Raw genomic sequence first — 23867 nt, 5'->3', positions numbered from 1 at the left:
TTTCGTGCAAAACCACTCAGGGTTGTCAAAATAACCAGGCTGGGTGAAAGAAGCCAGACCGAGCCAAGGACACATTGCACGATTCCAACTATAAACACCCTGGAAAATGCAAACAAACCAACGCAGCTCCAGGTTGGCGCGAGGAAGGAATCACGTAGGGGTGGGTGGAGCCAGGAATTGAGAAGGGCTTGGAGAATTAGGGGGAGGGGTTGGCCTGGAGGAACCCGGAAAAGCTCCGGGAAGGTCAAGGTCTAGCAGGCTGGGGTGGGGCGAGACAAGTGCAGAGTCCTGCAAGTCTGAGATGGAGGGGGCGGGAAGTAAGAGGAAGGGAGGAGGAGGGGGCGGGGCCTAGATGGGCAGGGAGAGGGAGGAAAAGCCGGGAGTGGTGGAGTTCCAGGCCAGGGCGGGGCAGGACGAGTGGAGGGCGGGGCAAGGAACGTGAGAGGGCGTGGCTTTTGAGGAGGTGTGGTGATATGTTATGGGGCGGGGCAAAGACAGGGAACGGGGGAATCCGCGGGGCTACGACACGAAAGGGGCGGAGCAGAGAACGGGGCGGGGCTAGGCGTGAGGGCTGTACCGGGGGCGGAGCTAGAGAAGAGAGGCGGGGCGCGGGCCTAGGATCGGCATGGAGGTCTTCCTCCGAGCTCTCCGCGTCCTTCCTTTCCGAGAGGTCCCTGGGCGCAGGGTTCGGGGCCTGTCGGGGACGCGCCGCGGGGACGCAGGTAGGACAGGGCCTCTCCCGTCCCTCCTCGCGGCTTCTGGTTTCACTGCCCTGATTGGGGGGGGTGTCCTGACCGCCGCGATCCTGGCCTGGCCTTCAAGGTGATGGGGTCCCCCCCCCCCCGCCCCAGCGCAGCGAGAAAGGCCGGAGAGGCGCAGCGTCTGTCCAGGACGGGCTCGCGATTCTGTAAAGCTGTTGTGTGACTTATTTATTGTATAAAATGTGAGGCTCCGAAGACGCCACGTTGGCCCGCGGGCTTCGGGGGTTGGGGCCCCCGAGATCCCGCCGGGCCGCGCGTCGCCCCCAGCTTTCCGGCCGCCAAGGGGAGCGGCCCGCGCCCCCGGAGCCAGGCGGGGTTTCCCGACTGGGTCCGGGAGACCTGTTGGTTAGACAGCTCCCTCAGGAAACCGGCCTTTCGTTCTTCATGGCCAAAGGGACCAGGTGTGTGTTTGTGTGTTTCCTGAGAAGCACCTTTGGCTCCCATATTTTTTTGTGGGGAGCAACTGGGGCATATCTGCCGTCCTCTGTTAGGAAGGGGCGTAGTAGAGACCTCAACTGACCCACTTCCTGATCCAGTTTTCTGTGTGTCCATTGAAGACACAGGGATAGCTGAGAATGTGCCATCTGAAAGTGTACTACCTCATGTGTGCCTCTTTTGTGTTTTAATCTCGGGAGGGTTTTGTGGTGGTGGTGGTGATGGTGGTGGTTGTTTTACTGCTTGTTCGATTTTGTCTTGTGTTTGTCAAACTGGGTTTTGAACTCAGGAACTGGTGGAAAAGCGCACCACCACTTGAGCCCTTTTTTGCTCTTTTGTGTGTCAGTTAATTTTCGGGTAGACTCACCATCGTTTTGCCTTGTGGCAGGCCCCAGGCAGATCCAAGCTTCACCTCTGTGGGATTACCAGCCTGGCCTTCTGTTGAAGGTTACAAAATGTAATGGTAAATAAATAAAAGCCTTGGCAATGTGGAGCTGCGGCTGATGCAACATGACCCCAAGTGATGACTTTCCCAGTCCCTCAGTGTCTCAGGCAGCCTGTCTGCTATCTGTCCCAAGCCCTCAGGTATGCCAGGAAGGGTTTGCTGAGAGCCACAAGTAATGGAAATATCACAGTTGTGAGCTGGGTTTCTCCTCATCACCTTTCATAGGGTTTTACCAGAAACTGCTTCATGCATGTGCTTGGTGCTGTCATAAGCAGCCTGATAAATGGGCCTGACATCTGCAATTCTTCAGCCATATTAAAATCTGGCCAGACACCAGTGCATACCAGGAGCTGTGTAACTCATCAGACACCCCCTTTCTGGAATGTATTCTAAGGAAATAATTCAAAAGAACAAAGCTCTATATGCAAAGACATTTTTAGTGGTATTACCTTTAGGAACCAGAAACTGGCTTCCCTCCAAATCAGTGAAGGAACGCATAAGTAAATCATGCAAGTTCAATTCAACCAAGAAGTAGGCATCCACCAAAAATGACAAGCAAGTAGTGGTTCTGTGGTCAAAGGCTTGGTTCTGCCGTTAAAGGTTTGGTGGTCAATAGTTTGAGCCTTGGCTTGCTGTCCCTTCCTGCGTTTGTGTCTGACCTTGAGCTTCCATATAAGAATACTATGGAGTGGGAGGCTTAAACAATACATACTCATTTTTTATAGTTCTGGAGGCTGAAAAGTCCAAAACCAAGATGGTGACATATTTGGTTGCCTGACAAGGACCCACTTTCTGGCTTAGAGATGGCCATGTTTTTGCTGAGTGTTGAATTAGCCTTCTGGCTGGGGGAGGGGGGCAGGGGGGTAGGACAGGCTTTCAAGTCTCTCTTCTCCCCTCATGTCTTTTTTTTTCCTCTCTCTCCTGCTTTCTCTTTGTGATGGGCTCAAATTCAAGGCCTTCCCTTGCCGGTACTAGGCATGCACTCTGCCATTAAGCTACATTCCCAGTCTATCAGATCTTTTCTTTATAAGGACACTAGTAGCCCCATAAGGATCCCACTTGTGCTGTGGCCCATGGCTCACACCTATAATCAGAGCTACTGAGGAGGCTGAGATTCCGAAGGTCAAAGAGTAACAGGCATGAATCAAGAGGCAGAGGTGTTAGCAAGCAAGCCGAATGAGCCTGAGACCTGGAGTTCAAACCCCAGTACTACAAAAATAAATAAATAAATAATAAAATAAACACACTCATAATTAGTTTACTATAAACACATAGACTAAATGTAAAGGAATATACCACCTAATGCTTAAAAAAACGTAGCTATACATAGAACTCATATATGTTATAGACTGTAATAGACAATTTGCTCCAGGAAAGTTAGAGTGTGTTTGTGACTTTAACTGAGCATCACTATCCCACAATACTGTGAAATTTGGGAAATTATGTAACCACTTAATCACAATAAAGATTTTGAAAAAAAACCATAGCTATATTAATTTGAGAAGACTTTAGGAAAGGAATCAGTGATTAAAGGTAGACATTACATAATAAATGAGGCCAGTTCTCCAAGACAAAACAATCCTTCATGTATATGCACCTAACAACAGAGCACCAAACCATGTTAAGTGAAAATAACTCCAGGAAGAGAAAAATCTACTATCATAGTTGGAGACTTCAATAGCCTCTCTCAGAAATGGACAGACAGTGGGCAGAAATTAGTATAAGTGTCATTGAACTCAAAAGTTTCATCAATCCACAGGCTTTAATTGACGTTTATAGACTACTTCATTCAGAAGGCCGAGTAGTAGTTAGCCAGGAAACCTAAAAGGAAAGAGGTATGATGGCAGAGGGTGCTAGCAGAACATGGAAATTTTAAGCAAGAGTAATGATGTGTTTTGGCCTAGACTTTTGAGATCCTCCTCTTTGCCTCCTGAGTAGCTGGGATTGCAGGCATGAGCTGCCATGCCTAACTTCAAGTTTTAAGCATTGCTCATTACAGCATGTGAAGGGAGGATCTAATTCCACACAAAATGGTAGGCTCGAAAGTATGCTTGTTAAACTACTACAAATAACTTGAGGAGCTAGCATACAACGGAAATCTAATTCCTAGTGTTATGGCCTTGTGTTTACAATTACAATAACTCTTCCTAGCTTGTAGATGTTGCTCCTCAATTTATTTCATACTCCCTAGCAAGGACAGAAACCCCACAGTGTGAAAAGGAATTAAGTCCTGAATCAGTAGCTTCACCCCACCCATCCCCATTCCCGAAAATGGCTCAGAAGACTCAGCTACCACACTGGGCAGGCTACTTTTGGTGTAAAAGAGGTGATGATGAGCTAGGGTGGAAACAGGTCTTGGAGAACTTAAGATTGTCTTTTGTGCAACATTGAGTGAGTTTTCATCCATTAGGCTTAGGAAACCAAAGTTCAGTGTTCAGGAAGTCAGGGTGACATTCGTTTCTCACTGTTCTGGCTGTGACAACAGTTTGTCTTTCCTTGTTTTTCAGGATCTTGACAATTTTGAGTACTGGTCACATACCATATAGAGTGCTTCTCAGTCTGTCATCATTTGATGTTTGCCTTCATGACTAAACTGAGATTATAGGTTACTGGGGAAAATTCTACAGAAATTAAGTTCCCTCCTAATTCTGTGACCTCTTTCCCATGCTTTGCCACCATTGACACACATACCATTGAGACACACACATGTATGTGCACACACACTTGTGTGACTTGCTAAACCATTTTAGAGATAGTTGTAGGTGTTGACAATACTTTATCCCTAAATCTTTCTGCATTTGTCTCCTATGACCAAAGATTTTTTTTCCTGCGAACTAAGAGGACAATTATCATACTCTTGAGATTGAACCTCATTATAACACTGTTGTCTAATGTATCTGTCATACTGACATTTCTATGTTCCAGTTAGTGTCTCTATTGCTTAATTTTCCTTGGATCTAGAAATCAGTGAAAGGAAACTCATTGCACTTCGTTGTTTTCCAGGATTTCCTTTCCTTTATGTTCGTATATTTCTTCATGATCAGATTAAACATTTTTGTGGAGCAGGTCCTGGTGGCTCACACCTATAAGCCTAGCTATTCAGAAGGCTGAGATCTGAGGGTTTCAATTTGAAGCCAGCCTGGACAGAAAAGTCTTATCTCCTATAAGACAGCAAAAGACAGGAAGTGGAGGTTTGGCTCAAATAGTAGAGCACCAGCCTAATAAATAAACCTAAATAAAAAGAATTGAAAGATAATGGTACTAGGTACACTGTTCTTCCCAGTACAGTAACTATGAGTCTCCTATGCCACAGATCCACTTTAATGATACTAACTTTGCTCACTTAGTTAAGGTGGCTTCCAGATTCCTCCATTTTAAAGGTGTCTTTTCTTCTTTGTAATTGGTCATCTCAGGGCCATATTTGGGGCCTTTTCCAAAAGTCTTTCACCCAAGAGATTGAGAATTTTCTGATGGTTCTTGCTTGACTCCCTGGCATGTTGCTGCCTAACTGTAATCCCAGCACTGGTGGAGCTGAGAGAAGTCAGTTACAAGTCAGAGGGCACAATGATCTACGTACCAAAACCTTTGCTCAAACAAAGAAACAAAAAGCTTTCTCAGAGTAGGGCATCAGTGGCTTGTGCTTACATTCTAGCTCCTTAGGATCCTGAGAATGGGACCTCTTTGCTCAAGGCCAGCCAGGACAGAAAGATATTAGAGATTCCTTGTTTGTGGAAAGGGAAGCTAGTCATGGGGGAAGCCTAAAAATAGAAGTCTGGGAAGCAAGACCTTATCTGAAAAGTAACCACCAAAAAGCAGGCCTGGAGGCATAGTACAAATGGTGGAGGCCAGCCTTGCTAGATTGAGGTCCTTAGTTTAAACCCAGCACTGCTATTTTTTTAAAAGCCTTTAAATAAATTATACTCATAAGCAGTCAACAATATACAATACTAAAAGTATATTATCATGCAATTTCATAAAGGTGTCTTTCTTGCTAAAAGAATATTTAGGACTTTTTGTGTGTGTATCCAAAAATTAATTTTAAACACAGTTGCATGTTTGATATGTGAGTGCACACATCACAGACATTTAGTATTTTATCTTCAGTGCAAGAGTGGATTGCTAACCTCTTCTGGGCCTCTTCTCATTGAAAATTGAAATGTTGTAGAGATTATAAAATACTTTCAAATTTCTTTTTTTTGTTTGTTTTTTTTGGTCCGGTCGTGGGGCCTGAACTCTGGGCCTGGGCGCTGTCCCTCAGCTCTTCAGCTCAAGGCTAGCACTCTACCACTTGAGCCACAGCACCACTTCCGGCTTTTTTCTTTTTGCTTATGTGGTGCTGAGGATTCGAACCCAGGGCCTCCTGCATGCAAGGCAAGCGCTCTACCACTGAGCCACCTTCCCAGCCCCTCAAATTCTTAATATTAGATAATTAGGAAATTTATTGGGAGACTGACAATTGAGTTTTCTTTTGGCTTTGGCCACAGAGTGGCTTGTTCTGATTATTTGTTTATAGTCAACATATAAAAGTAATACAGGCTGAGCATGGTGGTCCACACTGGTAATCCCAGCTACTCCAGAGGTCGATAGAGGTCAGGAAACTGTTCATTTGAAGTCAGCTTGTGCAAAAAAATGATTGAGACTGTATCTCAAAAACAAACCAAGTGTGGTGGTAATGCCTTTACCAGCTACTTGGAGGTGGAGGTAGGAGGATACCTCTGTTGGTCTTAGGGGAAAGTATGAGACCCTATCTAAAGTACCAAACTAAAAAAAAATGGGCTGGAGGTGTGGCTCAATGCAGAGTACTTGTGCTCTACTTGAGAGTTCAAAAGCCAAGTATCAACACCACACACAGAGTCCAAAAGTAATTGAGAAGTGGACAGACCAGGAAGCATAGTAGTGTGGTAGTTCTGGTGCTCCCAGCTGTGCTGACAGGAAATGCTGGTCTGAAAGCAGTTAGAAGGGCCAATCAGTTTCCACTTTGAAGAGAACCTACTCTGCATGAACTTACTCCTAGTTCAACTACTTCAGCTTCTGTGTTCCCAGGAAGACTAGAAAACCAACTGTTCTGGTTATTCAAAGCATTTTGTAATCCAGCCTTCCTGTCCCTGTGAGCATGGAGAGAGAGGAAGGGGCGGGGCTATCACGGGGTGACAGGATACTCTGGTTGAAAGGGAAGTTCATTGTGCATTTCGATTTTAATAAACAAATTCCTTATATAACACTGCAGGGTCTCTTACGAAGTGTGAGTCCCCGTCTCTCACCAAGGCTGAGTGGCAGAAGAAACTGACCCCTGAGCAGTTCTACGTCACCAGAGAAAAAGGAACTGAGCCTGTGAGTGGCCTGATGTACAGTGTCTGGTTAAGGGTTTGGAGAGGGGCCAGGAGACCATCTACAAACTCCAAGTAGGCCTTGTCCACTGTGCAAATCTGCTCCTCTTCCATTGGTCCCTTCTCTGGGCATTGGAATCTGTCCCGTTGTAGAATCCTGAATCTAGCCCTGGACACATCCACCACCAGCACCCCCACTGCCATGCTGCACATCTCTCACCCTATGTGGCTACCAAAACCAAAGAAGGATCCCCCCCCCACCTTTGTCAGTACTGAGTTTTGAACACAGACCTTTATGATTGCTTATGCTGGTACTCTACCACTTGAGCCATACCTCCAGTCCAGCTTTTTGCTGCTTATTTTCTAAACTGAAAGCTCATAGTCTTTTCTGCTCAGGCTGACCTCAAACTATACTCCTTTGGATCTCAGTCTTTAGAGTAACTAGGATTATAGGAATGAGCCCCCAGGTATTAGCTTAAAGACGCCTTTTGAAAACACTACCCAGCTTTGATCCCTCAGTGGCTTCTACCACTTTCAAGGAAAGAGAAAAGTAGTGAAGAGTTACTTAGTTCCTAAAGGCAGTGGCTCATATATCCTATCCAACCCCAAGTCTCTGAGCTGTAGCTGGAGAGCTGGGAGCTCACAAGTACTCTGGGTTCCCATTCCTTGAAGGCCCTTGTGTACCATGTTCCTTTTCCTAGCTCCTCCTGATTAATTCATACCCACCAATTAATTCTGAGCCTAAAGTTCACCTCAGGGAGCCCTTCTCTCAGTCCCAAGTCAGGTTTAATTCTACAGTACTTGCCCTTCATAACATTTTCTGCTGTGTTTTGTCCCCTTGTGTCTACCGTAATGTCTGGCTGTGATACTGGATAACCGTTTATGGATACAGAATGACTGAGGGCATAGAGGAGAAAACATTATTTAAACTGAAGTCAGCAATCTCAGCTTTCATTCAGCCTTCACTGGTTCCTCTTTATAAAGCTATTCTTTTCAGCACTGTGATTCTTAACAAGTGGTCCAACTAGAAGCACTGCAATTGAGCTGTTGAACTTCCACTCCGTATTGTCATTTGTGAAGCAGGTCCCACAGATAGACCACAGTACAGCAACACTGCAAAAAAATATTTACATTTTCCCTTTTTCAGTACCTGGAAAACTCACATATGGCCTTGTCATCATGATCAAACCCTCCAGTTCCCTGATGCTAAAGCATTCAGACTTTTTGCTAGTATTTTTCACAGCTTTCTGCAGGTGGGATTTTAATAAAGTCTTCACTGGGAAAGAGACTTCATTTGAATTATTGTTGATAGCATAGGAGAGCTATATGTGATGCTCTGACCTGTGTGTGTGTGTGTGTGTGTGTATGTGAGTGTGTCTACACAGGCATGCACACACAAGAATATTCTAAGCCTGCTCTTATGTTCAGGTGAAGAGCCAGACAAGGCTTGGTGCCTGGAGATTCTCTGCCAGATGTTTCAGAGAATAAATCTGTAGGCTTCTGAAACAGATGGTCCATTCTATTTTGCATTTGGCCCTTGTACAAAATGAGCAGCATCCCTTATAACTAATGTTATAAATCCCTTTCAGTGGCTCCATTTCCACATTTTACATTTCAGAACTCAGCAGAACTGTAAGCCTCTGTCAGCTTCGTCAGGCCGAGGGATTCAGATTGAATTCAGTTACACATGGTTTTTTACTGGGCAACAGAACTAAGTTGGGTCTCTGCTGTCACCCAGCCAAAGAAAGCTGCAGCCCAACTTGAGTAGTACTAAAGTCAGTGTTCAGAAGAGAAGGTGCAGGTCCTTTTGTGGGGGCCCTTCTCTGGGTGCCTTCCTCATCTACTCTCCACAGGCTTCTCCCTGCCCTGGCTTTCTTGTCTCCTGGCCATTGACTTAATTCAGGCAGAAAGATGTCAGAGCTTAGTGAGAAGGATAGAGAAATTAGCAGGGATCTGAGGTTCCCTTAGCCCTGGAAGTGTGGCTGTTAGCTGTGTTCCTGTTCTGCAGGTGGCAGCTCCGGTGACTGCTTCTTCCCTTACCCCATAGGCCCATAGGGAGTGGTAACTTCTTTCAGATACTGATCCCTTCATTGGTGTCTGCTGACCCTGTCCCCCAACCTTTGAGAATAGTCCCATATGACTTGTCTGAAGTTATCGCTTTTGACGGGGTCCACTGTTTTCAGCAAGTGTTGCTTTTTACTACTGATTGTTGGTGTGTGTGTGGTGTCTGGTGTGAATGTGTGTGTATGTGTATGTGTGTGCGTAGGCTGATACTGGGGCTTGAACTCAGGGTCTGGAGCTCTTGCTTTAGCTTTTTTGCTCAAGGTTGGGGCTCTGCTACTTGAACCACACCTCCACTTCCATCTTTCCTTACTTTCTTTTTTTTTTTTGGTCGGTCATGGGCTTGGGCACTGTCCCTGCTCTACCGCTTGAGCCACAGCGCCACTTCCGGTTTTCTAGTGGTTTATTGGAGATAAGAGTCTCACAGATATTTCTGCCCGGGCTGGCTTTGAACCGCGATCCTCAGATCTCAGCCTCCTGAGTAGCTAGGGTTACAGACATGAGCCACGGGCACCTGGCTGAACAGCTTTGATCCTTAAACCTCAGCCTCCTGAGTATCTAGGATTATAGGTGTGAGCCACCAATGTCTGGTCCAAAGTGTACTGTTTTGACAGCACCAAAGAACAGAGCTCTGCCTGAGTCCAGGCAGACTGAATTCCAGGGGGTGCCTTGAGCTTTATTTTCTCTCTGACCCTGGCCCCTAGCCCTGACAGCTAGCCAGCCTTTCATTCTCTCCTCTGGTTTTCAATTTCCAGCCAGAGCAGGAGCACAGCAAGCCTGCATTAGTGACTCGCTTAGCTGCTTGTTCTTTGCTTCTGGTGTATTTTTCCCTCTACTCCAAGCTGTTTGGTTTTTGTTCTTTTTGTTTGTTAATTGCAGTGTCCAGAGTGGATCCAGAACCCCGTGCATGCCCAGTGCTGTACCACGGGGCTACATTCCCTCCCCCTCCCCTCCAGTCCATTCTCGACTTGGATATCAAGGGATCATTTCTGAAAGCCAATTCTGGTCATGTTCTTGGCCATTGCAGTTCCCAGTGGCTCCCCTCGCTCAGCAGGCCAGGGTGTCCATTTCTTAGCCTGCTCTACAGCTGTATGGTGGCCAGGCCTTGCCTGTCCTCCCTCTCCACCTCACCTTATCTGGACTGTTCTACTTGTCTGAAGTCCTTCTGCCGTCTCATCCTTCAAAACTTGCCCTAATGTCTTGGAATTTTTAGGTAATAAATACCAATCAGCTGTGCAGGGTAAAAATACACAAACAAAAACAGACTCTACACAATGATAGACAATATTTGGTGAGAACACCTTCTTGGCAGTGGTCGGGCAGTACCCAGCTCCATACACTCCTCTGTCCTGGCTGTCATGGTCTGGTATATCTTCCCACCTAAGCCACCAGTACATTCTTTGGGAACAAGGACTGAATGTGCCATGTCATCCTAGCCACTCAGGAGGCTGAGATCAGTTGGATCAATGGTTTGAAGCTAATCTGGGCAGAAGTCTGTGAGACTTCATATCTGAATTAAACAGCAAAAAGCCAGGCTAGAGGAGTGGCTCAAGTGGTAGAATGCCAGCCATGAGTAGTCATGCAGAGCAAGTACCAGGCCCTGAGTTCAAACCCCTTTACCACCCCAGAGAGAGAGGGAGAGAGAATACCATGGATTTTAATCCCAGTGTGTACTCATACTTTAGTGTATACTCAGCCCTGCACCAAGTAGACAAATTTTCCATGGTTACTAAAATGGACAGATAAATGAGAAGCAGAATTTTGGTCCTAAGTACATCATAGGATCTGTCAAATGAGGGAGTGGGGAGGGAAACATTAGAAGTCAGACGAGGAGGTAGTGAGTAGCTGTCATCCCCTAAAATACATTGGCTGAACAATTCCTCTTTATATGAATTATTTGCTCTTATTTTACTTAACTGTGATAGCAATGCTCTGTCACTTCTCTACCCATCTGTCCCCTGCCATGCTGAAATTGCATTTCTGACCCTTACCAGGTATCTTGTTCATATGAACAGAGTTCTGTAGCTCAGCCTTGAGGCTGGCAGCTCTCTGGCACATATGTACCATAGGCCAGGGGGAGGGCTATGAAGCCTCATCCACAGATGCCATGTTGCCAGAGCTGGCCGCCCGGCTCTGGAGGACTAGCTCACAGCATTCACAATTCTGCATCTAATATAGGGGTTTTAAAGAGGGAAAATGTCCAAGGGCTCCCATCTGGTTGGCTCAGAAGTTTGATCTGAAATGGCCCATCATGCTGCTCTTTGAAAATATGTGCTTAATACCACAGGGAACTGGAGGCTTCACTTGCAAGTTCTTTTGTTTTTGTTTTTGTCAGTCCTGGGGCTTGAACTCTGGGCCTGGGCCCTGTCCCTCAGCTCTTCAGCTCAAGCTGAGTGTTCTACCAGTTAAGCTACAGCACCACTTCCAGTTTTCTGAGTGGCTTATTGGAGATAAGAGTCTCCTGGAGTTTCCTGCCTGGGCTGGCTTTGAATCGCAATCCTCAGATCTCAGCCTCCTGAGTAGGTAGGATTACAGGCGTGAGCCACCGGCGCCCAGCTTGTTTTTGTTTTTATAATACTAGAGATTGAACTCAGGATTTCACACCTGCTAGGCAGGCACCCTACTTCCGAATCATGCTCCCTACCCCCTCCACTCCCCCACTGGTTATTTTGAGATGGAATTTCATTTTTATCCTATTATTTTATGACTGGTATTCCCCACCACACCCACCTTCTCATTGACGTGGTAACTTCAGTGTTTTTTTTTTTTTGTGGGGGCACAGAGGTGTCTGGGCTGGCCTAAGACTGCAGTCCTCCCAACCTAACCTCCCATGCATTTGGGATGCTACAATGCATTCAGTGCTCAGTAGGCATTTGAATCTTTCCTCCCTCTTCTTCCCTCCTCCCTGTCTTAAGGATCAAACTCTGGGCCTTGCACATACTGGGAAAATACACTACTGACCACACCCTCAGTGTCTTTATGATCTGCTTTAATTGGGGATTTCAACATATTTGAGACAAGGATTCCAGTTCCTCATTTAGCTCTTTTGAAAAGAGACTGAAAACATCCACAAATTACAGAAGGTCAGATTCATTTCTCATCTTTATTCATGGAAATTGATGAAAACTTCTGTGTAAATACAGAGCATTATTTATGTCCTAATTTAAATATTGGGTACAATCAAGACCAGATTGTAAATAAGGCCTGCAGGCTACTTCTTTGGGTGGTTGTAATTTCCTCTCTGGTGGTATTTGTGTTTTGTCAAATTCATACTTGGAAACATCATGGTGGTGGTGTTTACTTTTGTTTTCGTTTTCTAGTGGTACTAAGGATGGAACCCAGGGTTTCACATGTGCTAGACAAGCTCTGAGCTACACCTTCATCCTCTCTGTCTTTGGGCTTAAATCTGCTACATTGCCTCCTTCTGATGATGTGGGAAACATGCACCCATGTGTCATTTACTTTCAGCCTTTCAGTGGGACCTACCTGAACAACAAGGACCCGGGAATGTACCATTGTGTGTGCTGCGATGCTCCACTCTTCAGGTGAGATGAGGAAGCCGGAGCTAACGAAGAGCAATTCCCCCTCTGTTGAGGCAGCTCGGTCTCATTTGAGGTTTTGGATAAATACGTTTCTTGTTTACGTTTTGGTGCTGAGGCTTCATGCATGGTGAGCACTTTCTCTGCCATTGAGCGACTCCCCTAACTCCCAGGTATCCTTTAGTTTCCTTCTTAATTTGTTTAAGAGGAACTATTCTTAGAAGCTATCAGTCTTAATTTTTCCCCGTAGCTTTTGAGCAATTAACAAGACTTAGCTTATATTCTTAGCTTATATTTTTCTTTATATAAACATAGGAAATAGCAAACGAAAACATGGCGGATTCTTTACCATAATGCTATTAGAATGTTTTTAAGGGAAGCATGTAAAGACAGTTAAACCCTAATAGTATTTGCTTGGTCATGTGATTTAAAAAAATAACTATACCTCTCTCAGGGAAAATGGGTTTATAATTTAATTTAGGGTTTTATGAGGGTAGATTCCCCACTGTGCTTGATGGTGAATACCAGACCCTCATTCACTAACTGGAAGTAAATTTAATTGTCCCCTGATTTCAAAGCCTTCTCTAAGTCAATCTGGATCTAAAATCTTTCAACAAAAGCTTTTTGTTTAGATATACAGGAAACAGTCTTAAAAAAATAGATTCGATGAAGAAGAAAGGAAATATCTTTGAAGTCTTGTTTTTTAGAACTTCAAAGATGTTTTCCTTTCTTTGGCATCGTCCCTAAATTGGTTTAGAATAAAATATAAATCAAGCCAGCCTTGCGAATCTTCCATTAGGCAGAATTTCCTTCTGTCCTTTGGGCTTTGAGCAGACAGACTTTTCCTGGTGAGCCAGCTGCATTAGGGAAGCCAGACCCCACCTGCAAGGACGAGAAACAAGTAGAATCCATTTTCTCTGGTGCCCACACGGGACCAGACTGGCCCACATTCATCCACAATTGTCTGCCAGCCAGTGGGGAGATAGTGGGGGAGTGGGGGAGGCAACTCAGGAGGCTCTGGGGAAACAAGGAGAAAGTTAGTGTTTACACCCTGGAGTGGCTAGAAAACAAACCATTTTCTCCCAACTATCATAGCACAACAGAGACTTTTGTGACCTAGGTGGAGTGAGATCACATGACCAGACACCAGCAGGGGCATCAGATGCCAGGGGTGCTGATCAGATGCTGATCACGAGCCCAGGGCTGTGGCCAGTGCTTATGATCAACGACTATAGATTGAGGTTTTCACACACCCTCTTTGGGTTCAGTTACTTTACCTGAGGAGCTCACAGAACTCTGGAAACACATAGGTTTACTGGGTTATGATAGAGGATAGTATAATGCAGAGGTGAATAGAATGACACAGGAGAGGGGTGCCACACTTCCTGTGCCCTCTCAGGGAACATTCTCTAGATATCTCCATGTGTTCAGCTATCTGGACCCTGATGCTTAGGCTTATGGCAGCTCCATGGTTGAATCAGTCACTGGCCATGGCTGTTGGTGATCAACTTAACCTTCAGCCTGTCTTCCTTCCTTAAAAAAAAAAAAATCAACTATCTGGTCATGCTTTGGTGACTAGTGCCCATCCAGTAGCTACCACGGGACTGCCAGCCATCAGCCAGCTCATTGGCACATACAAAGACATGATCACTGGGCAGATTCCAGTTGTGGTTTGCCAGGAAATAGGAAGAAGAGCAAATAGATATTTCACCATATCACAGCAGTAAAATGGAGATGCAGGCCAGGGACTGGTGGCTCATGCCTACAATCCTCACTACTGAGGAGGCTGAGTTCTGAAGAACATAGTTAGAAGCCAGCCTGAGCAGGAAAGTCCTTAAACCTCTTCTCTCCAGTGAACTACTTAGAAAAAGCTGAAAGTGGTGCTGTGGCTTATGTGGTAGCGTGGTAGCCTGGAGCCCAAAGTGGCTTAGGGACAGTACCCAGGCCCTGAGTTCAAGCTCCAGGACCAGCACACACACAAAAATAGAGACACAGGCTCAGAAATCTTAGTTACCCCTTGATCATTGGTTCTGTGAAAGAGAAGTGGACCCTCAGTGGACAGCTTTCCAAGGAAGAGCCATGTTGCCAGAGTTCAGAGGGCTGTCTTGTTGCTGGCGGGTCAGTAGGCATGCACATCTTTCTACATTTGGATTGTAATGACAGAGACAAAATGTCATCCAGTGAGAGCATTGATTTGTTAGTATCTTCTCACTATTCAACATCTGATGTCCCCTTCCCACACAGGCCAGGCCTGTGGGCACGGAACAACCTGAGAGCTAGGGCAGACAACTGTGGCCAGCAGAACTCACTCCCGCCATGGAAATGCCCTTCCTCTGCACTGGGTGCAGCCGAGCATTCAACTGAGGCTGGCGTGGCTGAGAAGTTGACATTTTCATTTCATGTTATTTTATTTAAGGAACATTGCACGGGACTAGGGGCTGCTAGTATGTTAGCACAGTGTTAGTTCAAACAGCTCTGGATCTGCAAGGTCACAAAGTAGCTCAAAGTGACAGGATTACCAGCCGATTCTCCAAAAGCCTGTGCGTGTGGAGCTAGCTGTTCACCACACTAACAAGACAGGACCCTTGGTTGTTTTTTGGATGCAAAGTTGATATTTCTTATTTAAAAAGAAAAAAAAAGTTTGAGTTTGTTTCAGTTCTCTTTTTCCTGCTGCTTTAGCTTAGAATGAGGGAAATAAGTGTAATCTCTTCATCAGCTTTCTGCTACTATAAATAAATAAAGCTCATATAGAGTTAAAGCAAAACAATGGCCCACCAAAACTAAACATTAAATTTAAAAAGCAAACGCAGGAAGTATAACCTCCTGTCTTCCTGCACCTGCAGCCTGTCCCTCACTCTGTGTGGCCTCTGGGGTTTTTCTCACCCCTCCTGTCCACTCACTGAAGTTCTGTGTGTTCTTGGGGCCTGGAGTTCATGAAGTTGCCTGCCTTGGAAAGCACATGTTAGGTTTAGACTATTTTTTTCCTCTCCAGATTCTTGTTACTCAGTAGCACACTGTTGAGGACTTACTTTTATAATGGCTTAACTCATTTGTTTAGTTAAGGAGATAAAACTGACAGGCTGCTGGAGTTCCTTGATCATTTGACTTCTTTTACAGACCTCATGGGTTGAACTGTGTTTCTCAGTCTTAATCCCTGGAACCAATGGTTGTGACTTCGGGTGGAAAAGGATTATTGGGGATATAATGGGTTAAGATCAGATGAGCAGAAAAAGGCAATCAGGGCGAAGGCCTCCTTCCACAGAAGGTCTGCAGCTTTCACCCCAGCCTTGAGCAGTCTGTATGAGGATCCTAGGCATCACATCATGGCCCATTACCCCTGAAGCTTGCACGTGAGCAGTGGACTGACGGCACCCCAGAGCTGAGCACTGGAGTAGGCATCCAGTCAGAGGGCTCACTGACACACGGGAAAGCTTGTGCAGGCTGCAGGGAGCCTCTGATTGGCTCTGGGGACTAATATGGTCACAGGCTGTCCATTGCTTTTAAGAATTCTGTAGCTGTGTCCTAAAGATGCCATATTACCTGACCTCTGCACAACAGACCCCAGGCATTGCTCTCCCTTGAGACCCCTCTTGTCAGCAGGAGCTCTGCTCATCTTGGGGGCAGGGGGGGGGCTTGAACTCAGGGCTGGATGCTATCCTTGAACTATTTTGTTCAAGGTTGGCACACTACCACTTGAGCCCACAGCACTACTTATGGCTTTTTTTTTTTTGGTAGTTAATTAGAGATGAAAGTCTCTTGGACTTTCCTGCCTGGGCTAGCTTTAAACTGCGATCTCAGCCTCCTGAGTCACCAAAATTGCAGGTGTGAGCCATCAGCACCCTGTTCTCTGCTTATCTTTATCTTCAGTAACTCTTGGCCAGTTTCTTCTCCCTTTGCGTCCATGGACTCAGTGTTGAAGTCATAGAGACAAAGGTGGCAGTGTTTCAGTGTCTTGCAAGAAGAGAAGAAACACAGTCACCAACAGTACCACATGAAAATGGTGCAGCAACTGAGTCCAGGGACTGCTAGCTCTTTGCAGAAACCTGCACAGAGGGGCACAGAGGGGTTCCTGAAGTTTCCAGAGGAGTTTGGCCCTACCCACACCTCGATTTGGTACTGTGACATGTAATCTGTCACCTCCACCCTAGGAAACTAAAATGGAGGTGCCCAGTAAGTGCTTCCTGACTGTAGATGAGTAGCGTCTCCCATTGTTTCGCAGCTGCAGCAATATGAAAACTTTGCACTGGGCACTGGTGGCTCACTCCTGTCAACCTAGCTACTCAAGAGGTTGGGATCTGCGGCTTGTGGTTGGAAGCCAGCCCAGGCCTTAAGATCAGTGAGACTCTTATCTCCAATAAACTACAAGAAGACCAGAAGTGAAGCTGTGACTCAAGTGGCAGAAAGCTACCCTTAAGCACAAAAGCTCAGGGACAGCACCCAGGCCCAGAGTTCAAGCCCTAGGATAAGAAAGAAAGAAAGAGAGAGAGAGAGAGGAAGGAAGGAAGGAAAGAAAGAGGGGGAAGGAAGGAGAAAGAGAGAAAGAAAGAAGAGAGAGGAAAGAAAGAACAGAGATGGAAGGAAGGAAGGAGAAAACGAGGAAGAGAAGAAAGGGAGAAAGAAAGAAAGGAAAGAAGGAAAGAAAGAAAGCTTTCTATGGACATTAGTTATGAAGGGAGTTACCATGGGAGGTGGGATGAGAAACACAACTTCTTGAGCACTTAGCATGAGCACTGGGCTTGGTACTTTGCCAGCAGTGCTCCTGGGATGCCTACCCAACAGACATGAAAATGAATGTTCCAGATCCGTAAGGCCCTTACTCAAGGTCTTAGTCTGTTTTATGTTATAACAGAACACCAGACAGGGGGTGATTTATAAGGAAGTGAGGTTTGTTTTGGCTCATGGCTCCGAGGCTGGGAAGTCCCACTGCTTGGCGCCAGTGTCTGCTCCAGTTCTGTGCTGTGTCAACCCATGCTAGAAAAGCCACAGGCAAACAGTGGCATCAGAAAGAAACTTCATGAGGGTAGCATTGTTTTTTGACAACCAGCTCTTTGCATAACTAAGCCAGTCCTGGGAGAACTGCAGTATTCCCCCTTAAGTATGGAATCACTTCCTAGAGACTTCACCTTCAAACCCCTCCACTGTGGGGACCAAATGCAATGTGAACGAAGCCATGTGCAAATCACAGCAGTGACCCAGAGTGAAGAATGACTCTGGCTTCTCCATCTACAGGAGCCCTGGGGTGTGTCCTGCGCCCCTTTTATCCCCAAAGCTCCTTTTCCAGACCCTGTCTCCAGCCACCGCTGCCACACTTACCACAGTCCCCCTCATGCCCTGTGGTGTCGGAATGAATGGTGTCTGTTTGTGAGGAGCTTCTGTCTCTAGTAATGTGTTTTGAGATCACATATCATGGTCCTATAATCTTAAAATAGGAAGTTACTGGGCACCTCAGCGCACACCTGTAATTCTAGCTACTCGGAAGCTAAGAGCTGTGAATCACTGAAACTGATACAAGCAGACAAAAGTAAGCAACTTATCTCCAGTTAGCCAGGAAAAAGCCAGAAGTGGAGCTATGGCTCAAGTGGTATAGCATCAGTCTTGAGTCCCGAGTTCAAGCCCCAGTATCAACATATAAGTGCGCGCATACACATAGGCACACACACACAGAGGAATCTGAGAGAGCCTGGTACTAGTCCATTTTCTGCACAGCATATCCCATCTATCTGAATAATACTATTTATAAATCTCTGGTGTCCCCAAGTCCTTCAAATGAATGGGAATTCTACAAGCTAGGGTTAGGTTGTCATTGTCTCTAGATGCCTCTGTTCTTCCTGAGTAGCTATAGAATATCTAGAAATGGTGGGAAAGCAATTGAAACAAAAGGAAAACCCTGGGATATGTGAACCAGAATTGTGTGGGTTTTTTTTTTCAAGTAATGAGTTAAACTCAGCCTCTTAAATATGTAGTTTGGAATGTCTTAGGTTTTCCATTGTAAGTTGGTCCTTGTATTGCTTGGTAAAATCTCTAGATTCTGCTGAATTTGCTTCCAGTAAAGTGTTTCTGTTGACTTTTTATTAGTTTTAGAGTCACTCATTTTGGAAAGCTTTATCATATTCATAATTCTCTATCAAACTTCCCTTAATAATCAGTAGTTTATCTGATGCTGAAGGTAGAAAGGCTGTGGTTAAAGCTGCTGTGATTCCCTGGAACAAAGGCCAAGTGAACTTTTCAATCCTTCCTTCCTTCCTTCCTTCCTTCCTTCCTTCCTTCCTTCCTTCCTTCCTTCCTTCCTTCCTTTTTTGGCAGTACAAGGGATCAAGCTCAGGGCTTTCTTCAGGCTAGGTCACTGACTTACAAGAGATCTGAACATATACACACTTGTAGTTGGACCCAGGGCTGCTCAGAGGTCCCGAATATTTATCATAGCAATGATATTAAAAAATAATCGCTGTTGATATATGTACCATGTGTCAGGCACTGTTCTCAACATGCTGTGTATGCTCCACGGTGGCCCTGACAGCAGTGGTCTGAGGTAATGATGCTGTTGGTATTCTGTAACCTCAGTAGCCTAATGCCAGAAGAATAAATAGCTTACCTGGGACACACAGATATAGCACATAAGAGTGTGAAACCCATACTCAATCTTCTTTTGGGGGGAGGAGGCATACTTGGATTTGAACTCAGGGCATTGCCTTTACCAGCCAGAGACTCCACCATTTCAGCCATGCCTCCAAGCTTCTTGGATTTATTTACTTTTCAGATAGGATCTCACTTTTTTTGCCCGGCACTGGCCACAGGCTATGATCTTCCTACCTGTACTCCTGGAGTAGCTGGATTACAGATGTGAGCCATGGTGCCTCGCTTCATACCCAGATCTGGTGGGATCAAGTCCTTGTTTCTAAGGTTTTTAAAGAGAACCCGAGATCCCTGAGGCCTTTCTAGGAGACCAACCAGGTGATGTTTTCCCCAACTGTGTATCCATCCATGTTAGACAATAGCTTTTATATATATATATAGCTATCTCTATCTATCTATCTATCTATCTATCTATCTATCTATCTATCTATCTATCTATCTATCTATCTATCTATTTGGTGCTCTGGGTTGAACCCAGCACCTCACCTCATGCATGCTAAGTATACAAATACTACTGGCCACACCCCCTCCCGTCCTCTTCCGGTGGCTCAATCAGAACTTCTTGGCATTAGAGTGAGTGCAGAGGCACATAGAAAAGGTTTAGTTGTCTTCAAAACAGACAATTAAAAGGTTTGCAAAATTGTAAACAATGCAGCCCTTCTCTCAAAGTGCCTGGTATATTTCAGGAAATACAATTGTCCTGAAAATGTTCTGTTAAACTGAGTACAGGTGTTTTACTCCGGTAATTGTAGCTTCTCAGGAGATTGAGACCTATGGATCATAGTTCAGAGTCAGCTCAGGCAGAAATGTCTGTGAGACTCCATCTTCAATGAATCAGCAAAATGCCAGACTAGAAGTGTGGCTCAAAGGATGGAACACCAGCCATGAACAAGCAAGATGAGAGGCCCTGAATTCAAGCCCCAGTACTAGCAAACGCCAACAACTAACAGTTCTATTCAAGCCTGGCATGGTGGTGTGTGCCTATAATCCCAGTTCTGAGAAGGCTGAGATAGGAGGCCCTCAGGTGCAGGCTAGCTTGGACTTCAGAGCCAGACTGTCTCGAACAATAAAAATGTAGTGCACACCTATGTTTTAAATTATCAGCTATAATTTCCGACCTGTTAAACATTGACATCGATCATGTAGACAGAAGCTGTCAAGGATCCTCAATAATTTGGGTGTGACAGACGCTGTGTCCCTGCCCGCTTTGGCTCATTTTGTTCTCTGCTGAGCTTTTCTGTGCTCACGGCCTAGTGATCCCATTATTCCCCATTCTTTGTTTCACTTGGGGGCAGAGCTTAATGGTCAATTCTTTCTTTTTTAGGTAGAGAGAGCCATCTCCCTGCCACCTAAAATCTTTCAACTATTTTCCAGTGACATTTATGGGAGCTTCTCTATGCAGGCTCTTAGAGAATGGATTAAAGTCTTTTTTCTTTTTAATGCTGACAGAACACTGGCTCTACTACTGAACTTTACCATCCCCCCCCCCAGCCCTGAATGAGGGGTCTTCAGTAGCAAGTTACACGTTGTCCTCTTTCTCTTGACAGCTGTTCCAGCTGTTCTGTCTGCTCTAGCCTGAAGCATCAGTGTGTTCATGAGACCTCCCCGCATGCAGAGGCTCCCCTGCAAGCACCCAGAAACACCTGTGAATAAAACTAATCATAGCCGGGGACCCGCAGCTCACACCCGTCATCTTAGCTACTCAGGAGATTGAGATCTGAGGAACATGGTTCAAAGTTAGCCCTGGCAGGAAAGTCTGTGAGACTTATCTCCAATTAATCAGCAAAATGCTTGAAGAGTTGTGGTTCAAGTGGTAGAGCACCGGTCTTGAACGAAAAAGATAGTGTCTAGTCCTTGAATTCAGACACCAAAAACAAACCATAGTAGGAGCTTCATTTTCATTAGCATACATTAGTTACACGAGGAAAGTGGGGGGCTCATTGTGCCTTCTTGCTAACCCAAACCCCTTAGGCTGGTTGCCGCCCTGCCAACAGAGCCTGTTTTTAACCTCACGGCCCATGCATTCAATTGTTTGGTTTGGGCTTGCATCATGAGAAGCTGTAAAGCGCACCAGCAACATCTCCTCGAATCCTCAGAATGTCCTTGAGCAGTAGATGCATCACAGGCGAGAGAGTCCAGCCTGCAGGACATCACCCAGCTCCCCTGCTTTTCATGCTTCAGAATCACAGGGGCAGCTTTGAATCCCCAAGGCAGCCAGGCACTGTGTTCAGAGACCTGGAAATTTCCACTGCTGAGGCTTAGCACTTCCCCTGATGTGCCCGGATTATGCCAGCATAATTACGCATTTGGAACACAGGGGTTCGTGTTTTGTGTTTTGCCAGTATCAGGATTTGAACTCAGGTCCTCATGCTTGCTCAGGTGATGTTCTACCATTTGAGCCTCACCTCCAGCTTTTTGCTAGTTAATTAGAGTCTTGAAGGCTTTTCTCTCCAGGCTGGCTTTGAACCTCGATCCTTCAGACCTCAGCCTCCTGAGTAGCTAGGATTATAGATGAGAGTCACCAGACTAGAACACATGAATTTGATCTGCAGTTCCTAGTAGGAAAGTTTGCAAAGCTCTTGTTTTTTAGATTAGACATAGAGACGGAAGTCCTTCACATCACCCCTCAGGGTGACCAGACAGTGTCTCACCTAGAATGGCAGGAGGAACAGCTCTGTGGATCTGCCCCCTCTTTCAGCTGAGTTTGGTGTCCGCAGGAATCCGCTCTGCTCACAGGAGCAGTCAGTTAAGGCATGAAGCACATCTAGTAACAGCCATGTTTAATCACTGCCGGGTGGGGACTGTCTTCCACAGCTCTGAGAAGAAGTTCTGCTCCGGGACTGGCTGGCCTTCGTTTTCAGAGGCTCACGGTACTTCCGGCCTCGATGAAAGCCACACGGCGATACTGAGACGTCTGGACACCTCCCTGGGATCTGCACGCACGGAGGTGGTCTGCAAGCAGGTGCTTTGCGTTGTTATGTTTTCTCTGATTCCACCAAGCGTGCTACAGGGAGTTTTCCGGTCCTGGGCACCCCAAGGCACTCTGTCATCAAAACAATTGGACGGGTACTCTCACCCTTGAAGGGCCCTTCCTCCCATCCCCTAACCCTGGGCCCTCAGATAAGAGTGAAAGGCTTTCCTCTAAGCCCTGGCTCAGAATGGAACAGAAAGTGGAATGAGCTGACCTTTGACATTCCTGTGATTGGCCCTTCCCGACCGCCTAAGGCTGCTGCTTTGACTCACTAAGGGGCAGAACATCCTTCCTGGAACCCAGTATGGCCAATGGCTTAAATCAAGACGGCAAACTCAGCTTCATATCCTTGGCCGCTTACATTTCCTGGTGCATGGATTATTTTGTTGTTGTTTGTTTCTTTCTTTTCATTTTTTTTTCTGGATCTGAACCCAAGGCCTTACATTAGGCTTTTTTCACTCAAAGTTGGTGCTCTACCACTTAAGCCACATCTCCATTTCTGGCTTTTTGCTGGCTATTAGGAGTAAGAGTCTCTCTGACTTTTCTGGCGGCCTGGCTCACAACTGTAATGCTTAGAGCTCAGCTTCTTGGATAGCTAGGATTACAGGCCTGAGCCGCCGCTGCCTGGTGGAGTCATGGGTTTTATGAGACAGCAGAGGGAAGCAGATAAAAGTAGCATAGTTAGTTTTGCCTTCAGTAGAGGAAAAAATGCACACTGTCAACCACACGTACTGAGACTTACCCAGGAATTGTGTTAATATTAACCTCATTTGTATTGTTTCCATTCATAAGTAGGTAAAATTATTGCCTCCATTTTATATATGAGCAAGTCAAGGTCTAAATTGAATAATTCACCCCCATTCACACTGATAATACAGGCATACTCACCAGTACTGTGTTGTTTATTCTTTCATTTTGTAATCAATTTTAGTCTTTTTTGGTGCAGGTACCGGGACCTGTACTCAGAGCTGAGTTCTGTCCCTTAACTTTTTTTTTTGGGGGTCCGGTTGTGGGGCTTGAACTCTGGGCCTGGGCGCTGTCCCTCAGCTCTTCAGCTCAAGGCTAGTGCTCTACCACTTGAGCCACAGTGCCACTTCCGGCTTTTTTCTTTTTTTTTTTTTGCTTATGTGGTGCTGAGGAATTGAACCCAGGGCCTCAGGCATGCAAGGCAAGCGCTCTGCCACTGAACCACCTTCCCAGCCCTGTCCCTTAACTTTTTCACTCAAGGCTGGTGCTCTACCACTTGAGCCTTACCTCCACTTCTGGCTTTTTACTGGTTACTTGAAGATAAGAATCTCATAGACTTTCCTGCCTGGGTTGGCTTCTAACCATGGTCTCAAATCTTAACCTCCTGAGTAGCTAGGATTATAGGTGTCACCAGCACCCAGCTACAACCAAATTCTGATGAAAGAGACTTTGCTTCCTGTGTGGATTAGACTCTGGCGTGGGGTGGCCAGGCAGGCTGTCCATCTGGTTTTATAGAAACAGCTTTGTCTGAGAGTAACAGAACCCTCTCTCCTCTGCAGTGTGATGCTCATCTTGGCCATGTGTTCCCCGATGGACCTGCGCCCAGCGGCCAGAGGTTTTGCATCAACAGTGTGGCGCTGAAATTCAAAGCAGGCAAACACTGACCCTCTCCAAGAGGCACTCCTTTGCCCCTCCCTCCCTCCCTCCCTCCCTCCCTCCCTCCCTCCC

General features: G+C 45.9%; 1 protein-coding gene across 2 annotated transcripts; it reads left to right on the top strand.

Annotated features, from left to right (window-relative positions):
* The first annotated feature begins 250 nt into the window (after positions 1-250).
* Positions 251-23856, top strand: Msrb2 (methionine sulfoxide reductase B2). Of its 2 annotated transcripts, none has more exons than XM_013014634.1 (5): positions 251-317; positions 6869-6972; positions 12498-12574; positions 22016-22163; positions 23699-23856. In XM_013014634.1, the coding sequence occupies exons 1-5, from the start codon at positions 302-304 to the stop codon at positions 23801-23803; spliced, it is 450 nt and encodes a 149-aa protein (XP_012870088.1). In that variant the 5' UTR covers positions 251-301; the 3' UTR covers positions 23804-23856. The 2 variants fall into 2 exon arrangements, with proteins under 2 accessions (XP_012870088.1, XP_012870087.1); XM_013014633.1 differs by lacking the exon at positions 251-317 and adding an exon at positions 613-722.
* The last annotated feature ends 11 nt before the right edge of the window (positions 23857-23867 follow it).

The sequence above is a fragment of the Dipodomys ordii genome, unplaced genomic scaffold, assembly GCF_000151885.1.
Source record: "Dipodomys ordii isolate 6190 unplaced genomic scaffold, Dord_2.0 Scaffold24, whole genome shotgun sequence".
Lineage (NCBI taxonomy): Eukaryota > Metazoa > Chordata > Mammalia > Rodentia > Heteromyidae > Dipodomys > Dipodomys ordii.
The sequence above is the reverse complement of the archived record's forward strand: the minus strand, read 5'-3'. Positions and strand labels throughout refer to the sequence as shown.

What these genes read in the sequence shown, in the direction of transcription:
- Msrb2 (XM_013014633.1), top strand. Translation starts at nt 626, where the DNA reads ATGGAGGTCTTCCTCCGAGCTCTCCGCGTCCTTCCTTTCCGAGAGGTC. An exon ending in GAGAAAAAGGAACTGAGCCT is followed by an intron (nt 6,973 to 12,497) that starts GTGAGTGGCCTG and finishes ATTTACTTTCAG; the next exon opens with CCTTTCAGTGGGACCTACCT. An exon ending in TGCGATGCTCCACTCTTCAG is followed by an intron (nt 12,575 to 22,015) that starts GTGAGATGAGGA and finishes TGTCTTCCACAG; the next exon opens with CTCTGAGAAGAAGTTCTGCT.